This window comes from Oikopleura dioica, chromosome XSR (genome assembly GCF_907165135.1).
Source record: "Oikopleura dioica chromosome XSR, OKI2018_I68_1.0, whole genome shotgun sequence".
Taxonomy (NCBI): Eukaryota; Metazoa; Chordata; class Appendicularia; order Copelata; family Oikopleuridae; genus Oikopleura; species Oikopleura dioica.
Window position 1 is genome coordinate 7169477 of NC_137294.1, and position 18024 is coordinate 7187500.

Here is an 18024-nt window from a genome sequence, read left to right on the forward strand (position 1 = left end):
TTGCATTCTCATTTGCACGCTTTCAGAATGCTAATAGAGCCCGATGACTTAGTGTCGTCGATCTCTTTGCATAATCGGAAGCAAAGTCATTCAATTTGGTATGAAGGTTGGCCTCACATTGCGAATTCAGGACCGTTTTTCTTTGTTTTCAATGCAGCTGTTGCATGCGGTGTGGCTTTACATGGAGTCTCCTTTTTCCTTATTCCACTCTGTATTCTGCCGGTTGCCATGTTGAAGGCTCTTATTTGGCTGTTGACAAAATGGTCGTGTTCTATCCGATGTTATATTGAGTGCATTGACGCGACAGACGTAAATACAGCTCATCTCGTACGAGTCAAGCCACAGCCAAATAATGGAGAGGAAGAAATTGTTAACCTCCTCACGAAGAAAAGAGTTTACGGTAGTAAACCACTCTACTTATTCGAATTCCAGAAAGTTTTGTACTTTTACGACGAGAAAAAGAATTTGTTCGTCAAACGCAAATATGATACGGAGCGAAGAGTGGAAGAATTGTATAAGCAAAACGGAATAACTACTCAAGCTGATCTCTTCCAAGCTGTCGAAAGATATTCATTAAACAAAATGGAAATAAAACTTCCCGCATTCAAAGAACTGTTCATTGAAAGAGCGACCGCTCCGTTTTTCGTCTTTCAAGTGTTTTGCGTTGGTCTCTGGTGCCTTGATGAGTATTGGTACTATTCGTTGTTTACTCTGTTTATGCTGGTGATGTTCGAAAGTACTTTGGTGAAGCAGCAGCAAAAAATATGTCCGAAATTCGGAACATGGGGAATAAAGGCTATCCAATTTTATGTTATCGCCACAATAAATGGATTCCACTAAGCTCTGAGGAGCTCGTACCAGGAGATATTGTATCGTTGCGCTCTGCACCCAAGAATCAAGTAACGAACAAAAGCCAACCCCAGAGACAACAAAATCCTAGACAGGCCTCTGAGCCAGACGAAAGATTGGCGCCTTGTGATCTTATTCTTTTGTCGGGAAGACTAATTTGTGATGAATCTCTTTTGACGGGCGAGTCAGTTCCTCAGGTGAAAGAAGGCATTGATCAAATCGATATGACTTCCACATTTGTTGAGGCAGACAATGGCGTGTCCGTTATTAATGGTGGCACGAAGATTCTTCAGTTCATTCCAGCTGGGAAAGACGGCCTCCCTAGCAATCTAACCGGCGCTCTTAGACCTACTGATAAGGGATGCCCGGCGTTAGTCATCCGAACGGGGTTTTCGACAACTCAAGGGCAACTTTTGCGAACTATTCTCTACGGTTCGAAGCGCGTGACTGCGAATAACAAAGAGACTGGATTGTTCATAGGCATTCTATTGATGTTTGCAATCGCAGCCTCTGCTCACTTGTACATTGAGGGGAGCAAGGATGAGACAAAATCAAAATACAAGCTATTACTGGAATGCACATATATTCTTACTTCAGTTGTCCCTCCAGAACTTCCGATCCAACTCTCTTTGGCTGTCAATACTTCCCTGTTAGCCCTGCACAAACTTGGTCTATTTTGTACAGAACCGTTCCGAATCCCTTATGCTGGTAAAATAGATATTGTCTGCTTCGACAAAACTGGAACACTCACTCAAGATGAAGTAGTTATTGATGGGGTCGCGGGTGTGAGAGATGATCCGAATCAAGTCGTCCCAGTAATTGACCTTTCTCCCGAAACTACAAGAGTACTCGCGGGTGCACACGCGCTTCATATGTCCGATGATAAACAACTTGTTGGAGATCCATTGGAAATTACGATTTTGAAAGAAATTAACTGGAGTCTCAAGGGAGACACTTGTGCGCCGCTGAATAAATCCAGAGATCACAAAGCTATAAAGATCGAAAGAAAGTATTACTTTTCGTCCGCCTTGGCCAGAATGAGCACCGTTCTCAGTCATGAGCCTGATGAAAATGGAGCCAAGTATACTGCTGTCATTAAAGGCTCTGCAGAAGCCATCCGAGTGAGGCTGAAGGCTGTCCCGGAATGGTATGAAAAAACTCACAAAAAACTGGCGCGAGATGGCTACAGAGTTCTGGCATTGGGCTCACGATCGCTTGAATATGAAACGAGATCCGAGATGGTCCAGGCCGAGCGTGATCAGATTGAAAGAGACTTCGACTTCCGAGGATTTCTGGTAACCGCATCACCACTGAAAGATGATACGATTGAGGTTATAAAAGCTCTCAAGGAGTCGAGTCACTACGTCTCCATGATTACAGGAGACGCGCAGTTGACGGCGGTTCACGTAGCGAGAAAAACCGACATGATTGTAGACGACGAAACGAAAATATACACATTCGAAAACAGGCCCGCGAAATCGGATTTCGTTTGGCGGCGACTTGATGAGGAGATTGAATTTGCAGCTTCAGAAATTCCAGATGATGATCTCTGCCTCGGTGGAAAGGGATTTACGTGGATTAGTGAAAATCATGGTGATGAGTTTTTGAGAAAACTCATTCCAAAGATTCGTGTTTTCGCGCGTGTATCGCCCAGGCAAAAAGAGACAATAATATGCGAATTGAAGGCAGCCGGATTCCATACTGTTATGTGTGGGGATGGAACGAATGATGTCGGTGCTCTCCGCCAAAGTCATGTCGGAGTAGCCCTCCTCAGTCAGACTGTTGGCGAAAAGATTGATAAACAACATTCATACATGAGAAAACAAAGAGAAATTGCGACATACGCTCGTCTCGGTATGGATGCTTAAGCTTTACACAATAAATATGTGGATTAAGGGCAACAACGTATCCAACAGAACCCACAGCTACAAGAGACTTATGCGAGGCTGATGGATGAGCTCGGAGAAATGGAAGGCCCACAATATGTTCAATTAGGAGATGCATCAATTGCTGCCCCTTTTACTTCAAGAAAACCTTCACCCGCTGCCGTTTTACATGTGATTAAACAGGGGCGATGTACACTTGTCACAACATTGCAGATGTTCTCAATTTTGGCGCTGAATTCGCTCATATCTGCTTACTCTCAATCAGCACTTTACCTTAAGGTCGGTCACACTTTTACGCGTACACTCGTTGATGCAGCTTTAGGGAATTAAATTTTCCGATGGACAGTATACACTCCTCGCTTTCCTGATAGCTTTATGCTTTTTATTTATCTCGCGAGCGGAGCCTCTGGACAAGCTCTCTCGTCGACGCCCACTGCCAAATATCTTCAATTTATATTCCGTTCTGACGGTCCTCGCGCAGTTCTCAGTTCATTTTTACTGCTTGCCAACGTGGATTCAAATGGAAAGGACGTTATTTAACTATTTAGCAAGTTTTAACGATCCCCAACTAAGTTCACCGTTGTGAAAAGAGCAGAAGAGCAAGAGCCACCATCGGATGAACCGATTGATTTGGAAGCGGAGTTTGAATTGAGCCTCCTCAATTCAGCAGTTTACATTATTTCGCTTTCGATGCAGGTGCGCTCTCTGCGATAGTTAGTTGGTCGATCCTTGTTGTTTTAGGTCAATACGCTCGCTGTAAACTATAGAGGCGCGCCTTTCATGACACCGTTTATGGAGAACAAGCAACTCTTTTGGGCGCTTAGCAGCGTCGGTCTCTTTTCTCTTGCTCTCGCAAGCAATTTCTTTCCATGGGTACTATCCATAATCAAAAAGTCAAGCTCACTCAATCCCTTAGATTTCGGAATACTTCTCAATCATACATTTTCCCGTGGAGTTCAGTGACTTTATGACACAAATCGTTATATTCGTGTTGGGATTTGAAATCATATCTCATAGAAAAACACTTATTTCAGTGAAATTTTCACTAGATGTATAAGAAACGTATTTAAATCCCTCAACTGATTTCTTCGGATCATTTGCAGCAGATAAACTGCTGCAATATTTATTTGGGTATGGTTCTCTTCGCGCACTGTAGATAGAAAGAGACGGAGATGTTGCTTTTACTCCTGAATCAAATTCAAAGGAACCTTCTATGTGAAAGATGCCACTTTACTTCAAACAGTGGTTGCGCCTTCCGTTATTGAAAATTAGACTATCAAAATTAACCGATCACATTTATCAAGAAAGCTTAACTTTCTCTATCTAGAATGAGATCTGTTTCTTGACGGGCGAATGGATAATGAGGTGTTTTCGCTTTCCGTACAATTCCTGACTGGATCGTGTGTCGATTTTGATTTCAATAAAAAGACTTCCGGCGAGGAATTGCTGAGTCGATCCAAGGAATTCCATGGCATCAAACAGTATCCCAATTTTGGTCTTCAACTAGAATCAGGAGTATGGCTCGCGAAGGAGAAGACCATAGAGAGACAATTGAAACGTGAATATGGATCTCTTAGAAACAGTCAGTTCGTGGCTAGGCTCCGAATACGATTCTGGCCTCGAAACACCGAAAAATGCTCCGCTGCTGATTTTCAATCATGTTTGTTCGCTCAAATGAAATCCGATATCGCCAGCGAACGGCTTGTCGTAACAGACAAGGAGCGCAAGGACGTAATCGTTAAAATGGGTGCCCTACAGCTGCAGATTGACCACGGAGACATGCCTGGGGAAAACTATCTATTTAATGATCAAGCTTTCATTGAAAAAGTGATTAACTATCATCGAAAATACCGAGGAATGGGGAGGAAGGAAGCAATGGAAAAATTCCTTGCGCTTGGCCAACAGCTTACCTACTATGGAGTGGAGACATTCCCAGTGCAGATGAATAGCTCCAATTTCTTCCTGGGTCTTCACTGCCATGGATACTACCTCTGGACAAGCGACGAGTACAAAACGACCAAATGTGCGCGATTTTTTAAGTGGAACAAGATAAAAGAGTTCAGATATCGAGAAAAAAATTTCTTCATCAAATTCAAAAAGAACGTAGAATTACCTCACCAGACATTCCAATTTGCTTCCTTTACCAGAGGTACTTATTTCTACGAGTTCAGGAATAAAGCTTACTTTTGATAGCTCGCTCTTTATTTTCCTCAATGATGGACTACCACATCTTCTACCGAGTTAAACCCAACAAAGATACAGCACGACCTCTTGCGCACAAAAAGAACCTTCCGACTCCTCCTCGAAGCCTGGAACAAATCTCTTAAAAACTCCAGCTGGTTCTCAAGAGTACATCCTTGAAACGAAAAAGCCTGACATAAGAGTTCAAGTCGATGGACATCAAAATGAACAGCTACTACGATCGCCAAGACTCGGAGTGAGCCATCAAATTATGTCTCCAGACCTTGCTCATTCAACGGTTTGTTAGTATAATTTACTATAAACATAACTCTTCTCATAGTTCGAAACTGATCCCTTCACTCCAGTCACATCACTTTCCAATGCTTCTCTACCTGATAATGTCGGTAAGAATCGATGGGAGTACTCAATTACACCCAACTCAAGAGGAGATTTCGGCCTGCAGTTTTACGGTGGAATCGACCAAGGTAAAGTCGAATCAACAATTTTCATAATAATTTATTTATCAGGCCTAAATCCTACAATCACTAATGCAGATCACGGATTGTTACCTGGTGACATCTTACTAAGCGTCAATGGTGTTCCTGTAAGGGAACATACCTACAATCAGATAAAGGAGTCCATACAGTCATCACTTGCTCTTGAAAGGAAAGGCTTAATATTTTTATCTTTTGAAAACGATGAAAAAAGCTGTTCATTACTTTTTCCCTGAAGTCCTTGTTAGGCTGGTTGTTGTTGTCTACCGCGAATCAAAGAGTTTCGAAGAATCCTTGAACGCCGTTAAAGAGGGAATTTTATCAGGATCTCTTGTCCGCCAGTTCGAGCAAATTCCAACTCTTCGTCACGACTTATCTAGAGCAACATCATTGCGTCAACAACATCAAGTTAAAAATCGCTATAGAGATGTACTCCCTTACGATGATACCCGAGTGAAACTCTCAAACAACACCTACATTAATGCAAGCTGGATCGATATTCATACCGGAAACTTTCACAGGTAAAATCAAAGAATCAAAAAGTGTAGACACTATCATTAGACAATGGATCGCGGCGCAGGGCCCTCTAGAAAACACAGTGAATGATTTTTGGAAATGTGTTTGGGAAACCGACGTTATTTCTATTATCATGTTGTGCAGGACAGTTGAGTGTATGCAGGACAAATGCGCCCAATACTGGCCGTCGGATTTATTTATCGCCGAAGAGTACGACTCGATTGATGTGATAATGGAGGAAGAGGAGTTCTTGGACTATGCTGTCAGGCGCATCTTCGTTCTTTGTCACAATTCGGGAAAATCTCGAAAAGGTAAGAAGAACATTCATGGCCATACTTTGTTGACATCCATTTCTAGTTTGCCACTGGCAATACACGGACTGGCCAGACCATGGCGTCCCTGACAACCCGGACGACTTTTTGAAATTCTTCCACAATGTGCGTCAACAGCTATCACCTCCAGAGCCTGTTTTGGTACACTGTTCCGCTGGTGTAGGGCGCACTGGCGTAACCATCGCGCTTGACTCGTGCATGGCGATGCTGGAGCAGCGCATTTCCGTAAATCCAATTGTAAGCATCGCAAGTGAGCTCTTTAACTTATATTTTACTTAGAATATTGTGCAAAAAATCAGAAATCAACGATGCATGATGATACAGAACAGCGCTCAGTTTGAGATGCTGCTGAAACTCATCTCATATATCGCTCACAGCCGTAGAAACGAAGACTACTGATAAACTACATTCGTTACCATGTTCCTTCCCCTTTCAATTTTTCAAATCCATTCTAATATATTTCAAATTCGCTTTGTGATTTTATTCATAAAAATACGCTTGTCAAACTCTCCTTTAGAATGCTGAGAAATAGCATTTTTAAAAATTTTACTCGAAATTGGTCGGAAAGGTTGCGTTTTGATCGCGTTAGGTAAACAAGATTATAAAGAAGCATCCTAACTGTTCTCAGTGTCCCACAACAAAGTAACGATGCTCGTTACTTGCAGAAGAACTCGTTTGATCATCGAGTTCGCAAGGCAGACTGGTATGCAAACCGATACACAGACACGCTTCACCGATACAACAAAGAAGTTCAGCACCGTCGAGCTGGTTCACCAACTGCCAATCGCGGACTGGGAGCACCTTGGGACTCAAGTGAACTCTAGAGCTTATGTCAACTTCAATATTATTAACTTATTCAAATTTTGAACAGAAAAGCTAGAGATGCCAGTTATGAACGCATTATTTTCTTATTTCAGAATGCGGCGCTTTTACTGTCATCGATGTGACAGTCAAGTGCAAATTGATGATGCACTGCTTCAATGTAGAAACTGTCAATCGGGCTTCATCGAGGAGTTGGAACAACCCCAAGAGCCCCAAGAGCCGGCACGTCGTATTAGGATTGGCAACGAATCGGATCTCGGTCAAAGACGACAAAATGTGTTGTTCGGAGAAGGACTTGGATTCGGAAGACAAGTTTCATCCCTTCTTGAACAATTCATTGTTGGTTAGTATCTTCGTAGGAAGTATTCTTCTAAGGATTTTCAGGTCAAATAGGAACTCAATTTGGACCTCTTGGCGAAATTAGATTAGGAGCGCCTATGAATTTGAATGATTATGCCTGGGGTGCAAATGGCCTCGATGATGTGATTTCACAGGTTCGATTTCAACCTGACTTTCTCACTTACAATCAATTAAGCTGCTTTCTCAAGTCGAAGGTGGTGTTCCACCTGCCTCTGAAGAAGTTTTAGAGAGTCTCCAGCCAGAAATTTTTAACCTTGACCTGCAGAAACAATGTACAGAGGTGAGAGTCAACGTAAAATATTCTGTAATCTATTATCGTTTTAGTGCTCGGTATGTTTGACCGAGTTTGAATTGAACAATGACACGGTGATTCAACTGCCTGTGTGTGGCCACATGTTCCATCCGCCTTGTATTCGAGATTGGCTTAGGTAGAGTTTCAATTTAATTGCCTCGGCCAAAAATTTCGACCCCCTTGGACATCCGAATATTGCCGGAAAATAATCTATTTAGCCTGGGGTTGTGTAAGTAATACTATACCTTTTTAAATGATTTCAAACGAGGCACTTCAGTACTTGTTTTGATGGTTTAACCCCTGCCCGCATATCGACCTACGCGTAGGTAAATTGACTTTCAAACGCAATTATCTCGCGTTTGGTAAATATTTTCTAAAAAGCTGACCCCCACTTATGGTGGTACTTTTTAATGCAGAATCAGGATCTGAGGTCAAAAAAAAATTTTTTTCGAAAATTTTGGATTTTAGCCATTGAGCGAAATTTTGATCTCGAATCAATTTTCTTCCTTTTTAATTTTTCAGTTGAGTAAAATTATTAAGATAAACGCTGAGTAGATAAAACAAGTTCGGAATTCTCGATTTTTACAGTATTTATGACTGTATGAAAATATTTGAGTTGATTTTGGACGAGATTTGGAGCTCTAAAGACTTATTTTTTGATAAAAAATGGGTACTTTCGGAAAAACGACATTTATTGACATTTGACATTTGACATTTGACATTGGATCATGTCCAGAAGATAGCTCAGCCTTTTATCTTTCGATTCATGTCCTTTCGAAAATTTTATCACGACTGAAAGACCCTCAAAAGGCCCGACCTACGCGTAGGTCGATATGCGGGCAAGGGTAACAAATTTTGCATGCGGGCAGGGGTTAAAAGTAAAAATCCGATATAAACCGGAAATTAATAAGTCCGGAGAGGATTCTAAAAAGGTATGGTTATATATCGTTATGTAATCATCTGGCGAAGCTGCACGAAAAGAGAGTCGAGGCAATTAAATTGAAACTCTTCCTTAGGCTCCACAATAGCTGTCCTGTCTGCCGCACAACCCTTTCCGCTGAAGGACACCGGGGCAATAACACATCAGGAGCGGGTTCACCAGCATTACCCTTTGCTACTGAATTTGGTGATTGTGAATCCACGATAAAGAAAATGTTCAGTTCATTCCTCCTAGCGCGCCATCGCATTCTGCCTCTAATTTACCGCCGTCCGACAATTTCGATGCCGACGCTTTGGATTGATTCAGAGAGATTTTCTTTTCGTTCGCATTCGCATATTCGCATATTCAATCACCTTTCCTTCAACTAAGTGCTCATTGTAACCGAAGAACTATCCACCAAACAAGGAGCTAAAATAACTCGAAGCAAAATGTTTGATACTTTTAGATTTGTTGTCTGTGTATTATTCTCAATTTCAAGTTTGTTACAAGTTTTAAGAGCAAAAAAAAACACATAAACTTTCTTCTCATTTCATGTCTATTTATTGTTAACAACGGTTGATTGTATTTCATGAAAAAGCTTGTATAGAAATGCAATATCTGCTGTAAAATACTTCTTGTATAAAAATATCTTTCTATGATCGGATTGAATTAAACTGAATCTGACAATATTGACTTATCGTTTATGAAGTCGTGAAAATCGATAAGTTGTACTTTTACGAAACATCGTAAATGCCTATTTCACATTTGCATAAGGCCACATGTCCTTAGAGTAAAGTAATGACACCTACGCCAGGTCATCATTTCCAAGGCCTATCCCGGAGCGTCACGCGTAATTACCATGGTTTCTTTTCCCTTTATTGTAATTATGAAGATGATAATCATGCTATCAACCAACATTAAAAATAAAACAAAGAATAAACCGCTGGATTTAAGAGATCGGACTTAGTGCTCTGCAATGAGGTCGGTTCTGAGTTGCCTAGGATTCGTCTTCGCAATTGATACTTCACTTGAAAACGCACAGTGCTTCTGCTTGGGGATCGAAACAATGTCAAAAGTATAGTTATCGTCGATAACTCGATAACTAATCGAGAAATAAAATAAGCATTAAAATTGAAATATGTCTCGATCCGAATATTAGCGAACTATCCGGGTATCTAGACGATTGCTCGTGCGAGATTCCAGAGCTTGACAAATACAACAACGAGGTTATCTATCCCCATCTTGCGTCCATTGTGCAGCGCGACTTCTTCCGTTATTACAAGGCAAACACGAAGCGTAAATGTAAGTTTTGGGATCTGGATTTCAAGTGCCGTTTCGCTTCCGGAGGATGCACGGTCCAAAGCTGCCCAGCTGATCAAATCCCGTCTGGCATCAAAGGAGCTCAGATCCCCGAAGATTGTGACGGAGCAGCCTACAACAAGACCAGACAAATTGAAGTCGATAAAATGTCTTTTGTCAACAGATCTATCACCGAAGAGCAAAAGTCCGCCTTCAAAGACTGGAAGAACTTCGACATGCGAGGAATCAAGTTTTGTGATGTAGACAGTGAAGAAGATCCAAACATGGGTGTGGTTTCATCTTAACTGATGTATTCTGATATCTTCACGTTTGATAATTTTAATTATAAGAGTTAACTCTTTGAAACCGTTTATTAGAATTTATTGATTTGATTAAAAATCCGGAACGATTTACAGGGTACGATGGCGAATCTGCCCATAAAGTTTGGCGAGCGATATACGAAGAGAATTGTTTCCAGCCAGAGCCCTGGCCAATGACTCAAAACGATCTTGCCTCTTTCAATCAGAACTACGACAACGTACCTGACTCCCCATTATCTGGCTTATGTCTCGAGAAGAAAATATTCTACAGAGTGGTTTCTGGTTTACACAGGTAAGCTTTTTTGACAAGGAGATATTTGCTTATTTGTTCGTAGTTCTATCTCCCTTCATCTATCTGCCATCTACCGCTACGAAGGTACCTTCGGCAAGATCGACTGGAACATGAATCTCGAGGAATTCAAGCGTCGCTTTGACCATTCCAAAGGAGCTACATACTTAAAGAATCTCTACTTCGTCTATTTACTGGAAATGCGCGCATTCGCCAAAGCGGCGCCCTACCTTTCCAAGCTCCAGTACTTCACAGCCAGGGATGTACATTCGCAGTGGGGAAATCGCAGAAATCTTCGCAGTGCGACCTGCGAACTGCGGAATTTCGCACTTCGCAGCGCAGTCAGAGCACATGTATGCACATCGCACCGCAGTCCGCAGTTTTCGCAGAATATTCGAAAACTGCGATTTTTTCACAGTCATTTTCCGCAGTTTTTAATAAATCTCGCAGTTCGCAGACTGCGGATTCTGCGGTCATTTTCCAGCAATTTTTTCAAGTTTTTCTCTTGAGAGTAACTGGAAAACCACGAAAAAGGCGTCGTAGGGTGGTCTCCGTTTAACCAAGCCGCCGTTCACCCAATTTTATCAAACTTTAAATCAAAACCATAATTGGGCCAAAAACAGTAAAAAATTGAATATTTTAAAAACTTAAAAATCATGGAACGGGGCTGAGACGGCCCGAAGGGCCGTCAAGCCCCTTAAACTTAAAAATCCTGGAACGGGGCTGAGACGGCCCGAAGGGCCGTCAAGCCCTTAAACTTAAAAATCATGGAACGGGGCTGAGACGGCCCGAAGACTTAAACTCAAAAATCATTGAAGAATGTGCCCGTCATAATAATGACTTTTGACTAAAATTGCATCTCGCAGAAAATTTCGCACTTTTTCATAAAAAGTCGCAGAATTCTCCGCAGTTTCTACTTATTTTCCGCAGTTTCGCAGAAAATCGCAGAATTTTCCGCAGTTTTCTGTTTTTTTCCGCTGTTCGCAGAAAATCGCAGTCTGCGTCGCACTGCGAAGAGAAAATTTTGGATCTCGCAGTTCGCACCGCAGAAAATCCTCGAAAAAAAATCGCAGTTCGCACCGCATCGCAGTCGAAAATTTTGGAAAATGTACATCCCTGTTCACAGGCAATAGAGAAGAAGACGACTTTATGAAGGAATCTATTTCAAAACTGCTAGACAGTGTGGTCAACTTTCCGATGCACTTCGACGAAACGCAGCTTTTTAAGGGAGAACGAGCAAGCATTCTAAAGGAGGAGTTTCGATCCCGTTTCCATAATGTCACGACGATTATCGACTGCGCTGCTTGCGAAAAGTGTCGTCTCTGGGGCAAGTTACAAACTCACGGTCTCGGCACTGCCTTGAAGGTATTTAGGTGCTTCGCGATGCGATATTTACGGCTATATTAAGATCTTGTTCACTCCTGCTGAAATCACCGACTACAAGCTCGACAGAAATGAAGTCGTCGCCATGTTCAATGCGTTTGCGCGCCTATCTTCGTCGATTCACTATTTGGATCGTTTTCAGAAGATGCTTCAGAATGAACAGCTCTCAAGCGGGAGCCAGTCTACGATGTCAAAAGGCTCCCAAAAACAACCTAATTTCAAGCTTGACTTATAGTACCGACTCACTGTATATAATCAAAACTTTATGTAGACGAAAACCTATTTTTATCTAGCTGCATGCAGTACTTTGTAATTCGTTTCTTACGTCTTAGAGTCTTCATTTTCGTTCACTGTACTTATTTCTGTAAAGCTAAACCATCAATTAATCGATACTTTTCCTCCTCCCTTTCTGATGCAAATATTTAATTATTTCGGTCACGGCATCTGTTTTGAGGGAAAAACCGGGCACGGACCTTTGTCTATCGTTACAGTGATAAGTATTCGTTCTTATTCTACGTCGACTTCCAAGCAGCTACTCTTGCGTTCATCTCTACTATTATATATTTTACTATCGCTCTTTTCTTTATTGATGAATATCATCTGATTCAAAAAGAGGCAGCTATCTACTTACAGTCAATCGCTGGGTGCTTTGACTCCTTAATATTTTTATTATTTATATATTTACATTTCTTAGTACAGATATTATATTGTTCGTTTCCATCTAAGGTTATCTATTTATCTACTTTTTTCTTAACACCGTACGAGCTTTTATACTTCGAAAATCAAATAAAAATGTCGTTCATTAATTGATTACTCTCCCCTAAAGTACTATCAAAGTAAACAGGCGTTGTTTCGGCAACACCAAGCCTGTCTTTTTCCGTTTCATTCTTTGTCTCGATTTGAGTTATTTCAAGTGCTAATGACGCCGCAGCGGGCGTCAAGTATGTTTTTCTGTAAATGATGCTGCCTATTTAATTTATGCCATTGTGTGTAATAGATAGTTCAGAAGAAATAAATGTGTATCTTTCATTTTTTACTTAAAGAATGGTTATAGTTGTAGGCTTTGAAGGATCTGCCAATAAATTTGGCGTTGGAATAATTAAAGACGGAGAAATTCTATCGAACCCACGTGATACTTACATTTCTCCGCCTGGTACTGGATTTCGCCCGCCAGGTAATCCTCGAAATTCTAGTAGATGTGGAGTAGAACATAGATGCTGCTCGTCATCACCGGGAGGTCGCCCTGCGTATTTTAAAGGAGGCACTTACAGAGGCGAAGGTGAAAGTGTCGGAAATTGACGCTATATGCTACACGAAGGGGCCTGGTATGGGTGCGCCTCTTGTTTCTACGGCAGTGGTAGCGCGGGCGATAGCTCAACTTTGGGATAAGCCACTTCTCGGCGTTAATCACTGCGTTGGGCACATCGAAATGGGACGGCTCGTCACAAAGGCCGACAACCCGACAATTCTTTACGTTTCCGGCGGAAATACACAAGTCGTTGCTTATTCTAAACAGTGTTATCGTATCTTTGGTGAAACCCTGGATATCGCGATTGGATCCTGCCTCGACAGATTTGCCCGTGTTATAAAAATATCGAATGACCCCTCGCCCGGCTACAATATTGAGCAGTTCGCTAAAAAAGGAAAAAAGTTTATCATGCTGCCCTACGTTATAAAAGGTGAGAAAATCTGAAAGTTCTCTTCAGTAAATATCGCTTAGGGATGGACATGAGCTTCTCTGGAATTTTAAGCCATGTAACCAAACTTGCGAAGACGAAAAGCGGAAGTGAAGAAGAATTGAATCAGTTCAAGTATGACTTGTGCTACTCCTTACAAGAAACACTTTTTGCGATGCTGGTGGAAGTGACGGAACGCGCGCTGGCACACACAGGTTCAACAGAAGTTCTTATTGTCGGTGGCGTGGGGTAAAATTTAAATCTTTTTTTATTGGGTCACTTCATATTTTCTTTTAGATGTAATATCCGTCTGCAAAAGATGATGGAGGCGATGTGCGAAGAGCGAGGTGCTCGACTCTGTGCTATGGACGATCGCTACTGCATCGACAACGGGGCGATGATCGCCCAGGCGGGCCTCTGCGCCTTCAACGCAGGCGTACGCGATAGCCTTTCTGACTGTTCCATAACACAGCGTTTTCGAACGGACGAAGTAGACGTAATTTGGCGCACAGATTACCAGATTGATTGAACGAAGCGGTATTTAGACTGAGCCGGATTTAGATGGCCGATGGTGAGCTCTGTGGAAATGCAGTAGCGACTAAGGCTAACGTTAAACCGAACACAATCGAAATTCATAATGGGTCGAGGCGTGTCCGAGAGTTCGTCGCCGGCGGCATTGCGGGCTGCATCGCCAAGGGAATGGTGAGCCCTTTTGATCGGATCAAAATCTTGCGCCAGGGCGAACACAGGATACACGCTAACTTATCAATTATAAAATCTGCTCAAACAATCGTCAGACAAGAAGGTATTTGGTCGCATCTCCACGAATCGTTAATTTTAATCATTGTAGGCTTCATGCAGTTATGGCGTGGATTTCCATCACTCGTTATTAGAATTTTTCCATATGCAGGAATCCAGTTCCTCATGATAGACGTTTATAAAAGACAATGGGACCAATACTTTAATAAAAAGGTTAGCCAAAAGCACTCTATCATTGTTTTATTCTACTGTCATTCATACCGTTTCTTCTAAAACATTTTAGCTTGTTGTAAGCGAGCCAGTGAAAAATCTGATTTGTGGATCTGCAACTGGACTCTCAGCGACTTTGTTAACCTACCCACTGGACACTATTAGGACTCGTATGCTGTTCACTACAAAGTATGACCAAGACTACAGGACATGGTCGACGACCGTCCGATGTATTTATTCAAGCTGTGGCGTTAAGTAAGTTTTGCATTTATAGAACAAGAATTTAACTGAAACTCAAAAAGAGGTTTCTTCAATGGAATGAGTCCTGCGTTGTGGGGGATGATTCCTTACGCTGGAATTAGTTTCGGGACGTACGAGTCACTCCGCGAGAAAGTGCTCTCTTATCCGGAGGAGAGCTTCTACGGACTGAAGCTGCGAAGGGAGACTCCTGAAGGAAAGATAGTTTCAAATTGGTACATGAACTCGTTGTGCGGCATCGCTGCCGGCCTCCTCTCGCAATTTGTCTGCTTTCCCATCGACACAGCGAAGAGACGCATGCAGAACGCGAATTTGATCGAATCTCAAGCAGCGCTGAAAAATAAGCTCTCCATAATGGACACCTGGAAAGACTTGTGGCAACGCGGGGGCTTCCGCTTAATTTACAGGTAGCTTGCCTTCCGGATCGACCGGGCTGACTTTCTTTCAGAGGCTTCTCTTTAAATATCATTCGCGCTCTTCCTGCGACTGCCACCAGCTTCACTGTAAACGAGCATATTCGCGAGCTGTTCCAAGTGCCTCGATCAAAACCCTAATATTTATTTCTTAATTCAAGTTTAATCCATAAATTGCAAGTTCCTCTTCTCGCCTTTTCATCAAGGCTTTGTAAAAATATTTACACATCGATTTAATAAAGAGCAAATCTACCTGGAAATCTGAATTTCATGATCATCCGAAGAGAAGGTGATGGAATTTGCTAAATTTTCATTCTTTACAGACTGAAATGACATTTGTCCCCAAGCCGAATATAAGTGACGACTCTAGTCAGAAAGAGATAAGCGCGGAAATCGAAACTGTCGGTAACGTGCAGCAACATCGCAATAGAATCGTTTTCGAACAAAAAAACGAAGCTCCAAAGCCTGAAGAAAATACTGAGCTTAATAAAAGTACAATCACGGCGCAAGTTAAAGCGGTATTGGCAAAGGGTTATTAATGAATGCACATACAATTCATATTTTCGATCTTATTGTCACGAATGAGTTTTCATCCATGAAAATCCTTACTTAGACAAAGCTTGACTACTCGACTGCTGGGATCTTGCTTGGACTAAAAAATTCGGGCTGTCCATTCAATATGACGCGTCATATTAAAATTGATGATTGCTCTGGCCAAGGTTTCTACGACTACCGCCACCAGACAATTAATCTCTGCCAGGAAAAGTGTTCAGTTAGTCTTACAGTGTTCCAACGAGAAAGAATTCTTTCTAGAGATAATTTGTTTTGATTAAGAAAAAAGGTGATCTGGAACTGTCGAAATCGATGAAATTTCGGTTTTTCATCCCTCAAATCAGTCAATTTTCTCAATAAAAAAAGAAAAATATAGAAAGTTTATAGTGATTTTAAACTGTGGAAAGCATAAGCTTTCATAAAACTTCACTTTTTCCCGTTTTGCTGACTATAAACGAGCAAATTACCTCGCTTAACTTCGAATATAGACTCGGAATATATAGGTAGCATCCTCTTGAACACAGTAATAAGAAACACTGGCTGAAAAGTACGAACGAAGGCGAACTTCGAGAATTCCTCGTTCGAAATCTTGTCTCAGCGTATGATCATTGTCAAACTGACATTTCAAAGCTTTCTGAAGAGCAGTATCTTGATTTCCGAAACTGCTCCCAAATTCGACAGTTTACTTTATCAAAAACTTGTGATTATGAGGCGGAAGGGTCGTCCAAAATGAAAGAAGACGGATTCAAATTTTGCGTCCTTGAAAACTCATCGTCTTCGCTCGAAAACTCCCTTCCTGAAATCTATAAAACCGAAAATATAGAAGATAGGTACGAGTTCTACATGAAATTTTCATAATTTACATTGAGCCAACTCGGTATTAATGGTAAATTCTTTAAAACTTTGAAAACTTTCGACTTACTCGAAATAAATGCTCCCAAAAGTCTATTAAACCTCTAAAAGCCTTTTATTCTTCATTAAATGATTATTTTTAGCTTTCGAAAAGTATTTCTAAGTTGTTATGAAGACAAGAGACCATTTGATCGGGTGCCAACATCACGAAGAGACTGGGAACTCGCTCTCAAAGACTTAACCTTCTCCGGAAATCGAGCTAAGAATCCTGCGAAAACTTATTAAAAACACTCATCGCTAGAACGAATTTTGTTGTTTTTCATGTATTGACGACGGCAAGATCCCTAAAATTAATCACGTGTTTACGTTTTTCGTGTTTCTAGAATACGTCCCTACATCAGGGGTACTCACTTCAATTTTTTCATTCTTGCCATAGGGGCAACCAAGAGAACACCCACCTTTCAGAGACCGTACCCCTCCCCCCAGAGACTACTCCGTTCACTCCGAATTATTTCTCGCCTTGGGATAGACAGAACTTGCCTCTAACATTTTAAATTGTTAAGAATGTCCGAGAACAAAGTTTCTGGTCCCGAAAACGTCTGGCTCAAGCGTGGCCCACTTCGGGTTAAGACCCCGAACGAGCTCGAGGTCGAAGAACCTGTAAGTTTTTTTTTTATCACTTATTGTCTTTTTACATTGCTATTGAATTCTAAGCGCGGTCGCAAGCGTGACTCTCGAGGAGCCAAAGTAAGTTTCGACAGTCTTGTCGCCGGGTGATAATCGCTATTCTAATCACTTTGGCATAGAAGAAATTCGCCAAATGCATTACAATTCACTCTCACTCAAAAAACCAGCAATCATTTCATAATTTCAATGAAATGAGTCATGTTTCAGATTTCTATAAATCTATTCTCCCCGCTTCTAGTTATAGCTAATTATCCGTCTTCGATTTGCTCCTGATAAGACTACTCAATTTTATCCTTGGCATTTAGTGCGATGGTAAGTTCGAGAAGTACCAGAAAGAGTTTCCTTCACTCTCTCTCGGTGATTCTGGTTTTCGCCTCAAGAAAGCCAGCAAGCCTGCCAAAGAACTCGATAATCGAAAGATCGTAAGTGAATGTCCAAAAAAAAATACTAAAATTAATTTAAAGGCAAAGGAAAACGCTTCCATCACTGATTCGGACACTGCCGAAGACTCGAAGGAAGATCGAATGTCCCAAGACGGAGAGTCCCAGAAATCCGTCTCCTCTTGCAATGACTCCACTGCGTCAATGGAATTCGTTTATGAAACCAGCAATGCTGTAGCCGGTTGGTGAAGAATATAATATGTTTTTTAAATCTTCAAAGGTGCTTCGGACAAAG

At 41.6% G+C, this 18024-nt stretch overlaps 7 protein-coding genes across 7 annotated transcripts in view; all 7 read left to right on the forward strand.

Annotated features, from left to right (window-relative positions):
- On the forward strand, window positions 1–4042 carry LOC145706593 (endoplasmic reticulum transmembrane helix translocase-like). The gene is given in 8 exon segments (XM_081784014.1): window positions 1–754; window positions 757–2703; window positions 2746–3014; window positions 3058–3236; window positions 3305–3431; window positions 3477–3608; window positions 3652–3723; window positions 3817–4042. Coding segments are annotated over 8 exon segments (3528 nt in total). The 5' UTR covers window positions 1–27; the 3' UTR covers window positions 3892–4042.
- Window positions 4043–4066: 24 nt separating this feature from the next.
- LOC145706602 (tyrosine-protein phosphatase non-receptor type 3-like) lies at window positions 4067–6751 on the forward strand. The gene is made up of 8 exons (XM_081784022.1): window positions 4067–4884; window positions 4929–5214; window positions 5257–5401; window positions 5444–5580; window positions 5657–5931; window positions 5972–6237; window positions 6284–6495; window positions 6538–6751. The coding sequence occupies exons 2-8, from the start codon at window positions 5188–5190 to the stop codon at window positions 6655–6657; spliced, it is 1182 nt and encodes a 393-aa protein (XP_081640148.1). The 5' UTR covers window positions 4067–4884; window positions 4929–5187; the 3' UTR covers window positions 6658–6751.
- Window positions 6752–7020: 269 nt separating this feature from the next.
- On the forward strand, window positions 7021–9569 carry LOC145706603 (E3 ubiquitin-protein ligase RNF126-like). Its single transcript, XM_081784023.1, has 6 exons — window positions 7021–7423; window positions 7465–7574; window positions 7616–7720; window positions 7765–7868; window positions 8749–8817; window positions 8880–9569. Exons 1-6 carry the CDS (start codon window positions 7141–7143, stop codon window positions 8971–8973), a joined length of 765 nt encoding a protein of 254 aa, XP_081640149.1. The 5' UTR covers window positions 7021–7140; the 3' UTR covers window positions 8974–9569.
- Window positions 9570–9757: 188 nt separating this feature from the next.
- Window positions 9758–12958, forward strand: LOC145709066 (ERO1-like protein beta; the record flags this gene model as incomplete). The annotated part of the gene is made up of 6 exons (XM_081786750.1): window positions 9758–10238; window positions 10328–10562; window positions 10606–11055; window positions 11094–11098; window positions 11458–11924; window positions 11968–12958. Coding segments are annotated over 6 exons (1848 nt in total), but the record flags the coding sequence as incomplete, so codon positions are not given.
- Window positions 12959–12984: 26 nt separating this feature from the next.
- On the forward strand, window positions 12985–14164 carry LOC145706604 (tRNA N6-adenosine threonylcarbamoyltransferase-like). Its single transcript, XM_081784025.1, has 4 exons — window positions 12985–13116; window positions 13157–13621; window positions 13663–13867; window positions 13916–14164. Exons 1-4 carry the CDS (start codon window positions 12987–12989, stop codon window positions 14145–14147), a joined length of 1032 nt encoding a protein of 343 aa, XP_081640151.1. The 5' UTR covers window positions 12985–12986; the 3' UTR covers window positions 14148–14164.
- Window positions 14165–15518, forward strand: LOC145706605 (mitochondrial coenzyme A transporter SLC25A16-like). Its single transcript, XM_081784026.1, has 5 exons — window positions 14165–14423; window positions 14469–14590; window positions 14661–14842; window positions 14890–15252; window positions 15294–15518. Exons 1-5 carry the CDS (start codon window positions 14180–14182, stop codon window positions 15397–15399), a joined length of 1017 nt encoding a protein of 338 aa, XP_081640152.1. The 5' UTR covers window positions 14165–14179; the 3' UTR covers window positions 15400–15518.
- A 1708-nt stretch (window positions 15519–17226) lies between these two features.
- Window positions 17227–18024, forward strand: part of LOC145710132 (uncharacterized) — a 1937-nt gene continuing 1139 nt past the window's right edge. The window contains exons 1-5 of the mRNA XM_081787830.1: window positions 17227–17322; window positions 17377–17409; window positions 17655–17771; window positions 17814–17970; window positions 18010–18024. The exon at window positions 18010–18024 is cut by the window's right edge and continues 224 nt beyond it. Coding sequence (XP_081643956.1) covers window positions 17227–17322; window positions 17377–17409; window positions 17655–17771; window positions 17814–17970; window positions 18010–18024 — 418 coding nt within the window. The remainder of the gene's footprint in view (window positions 17323–17376; window positions 17410–17654; window positions 17772–17813; window positions 17971–18009) is intronic.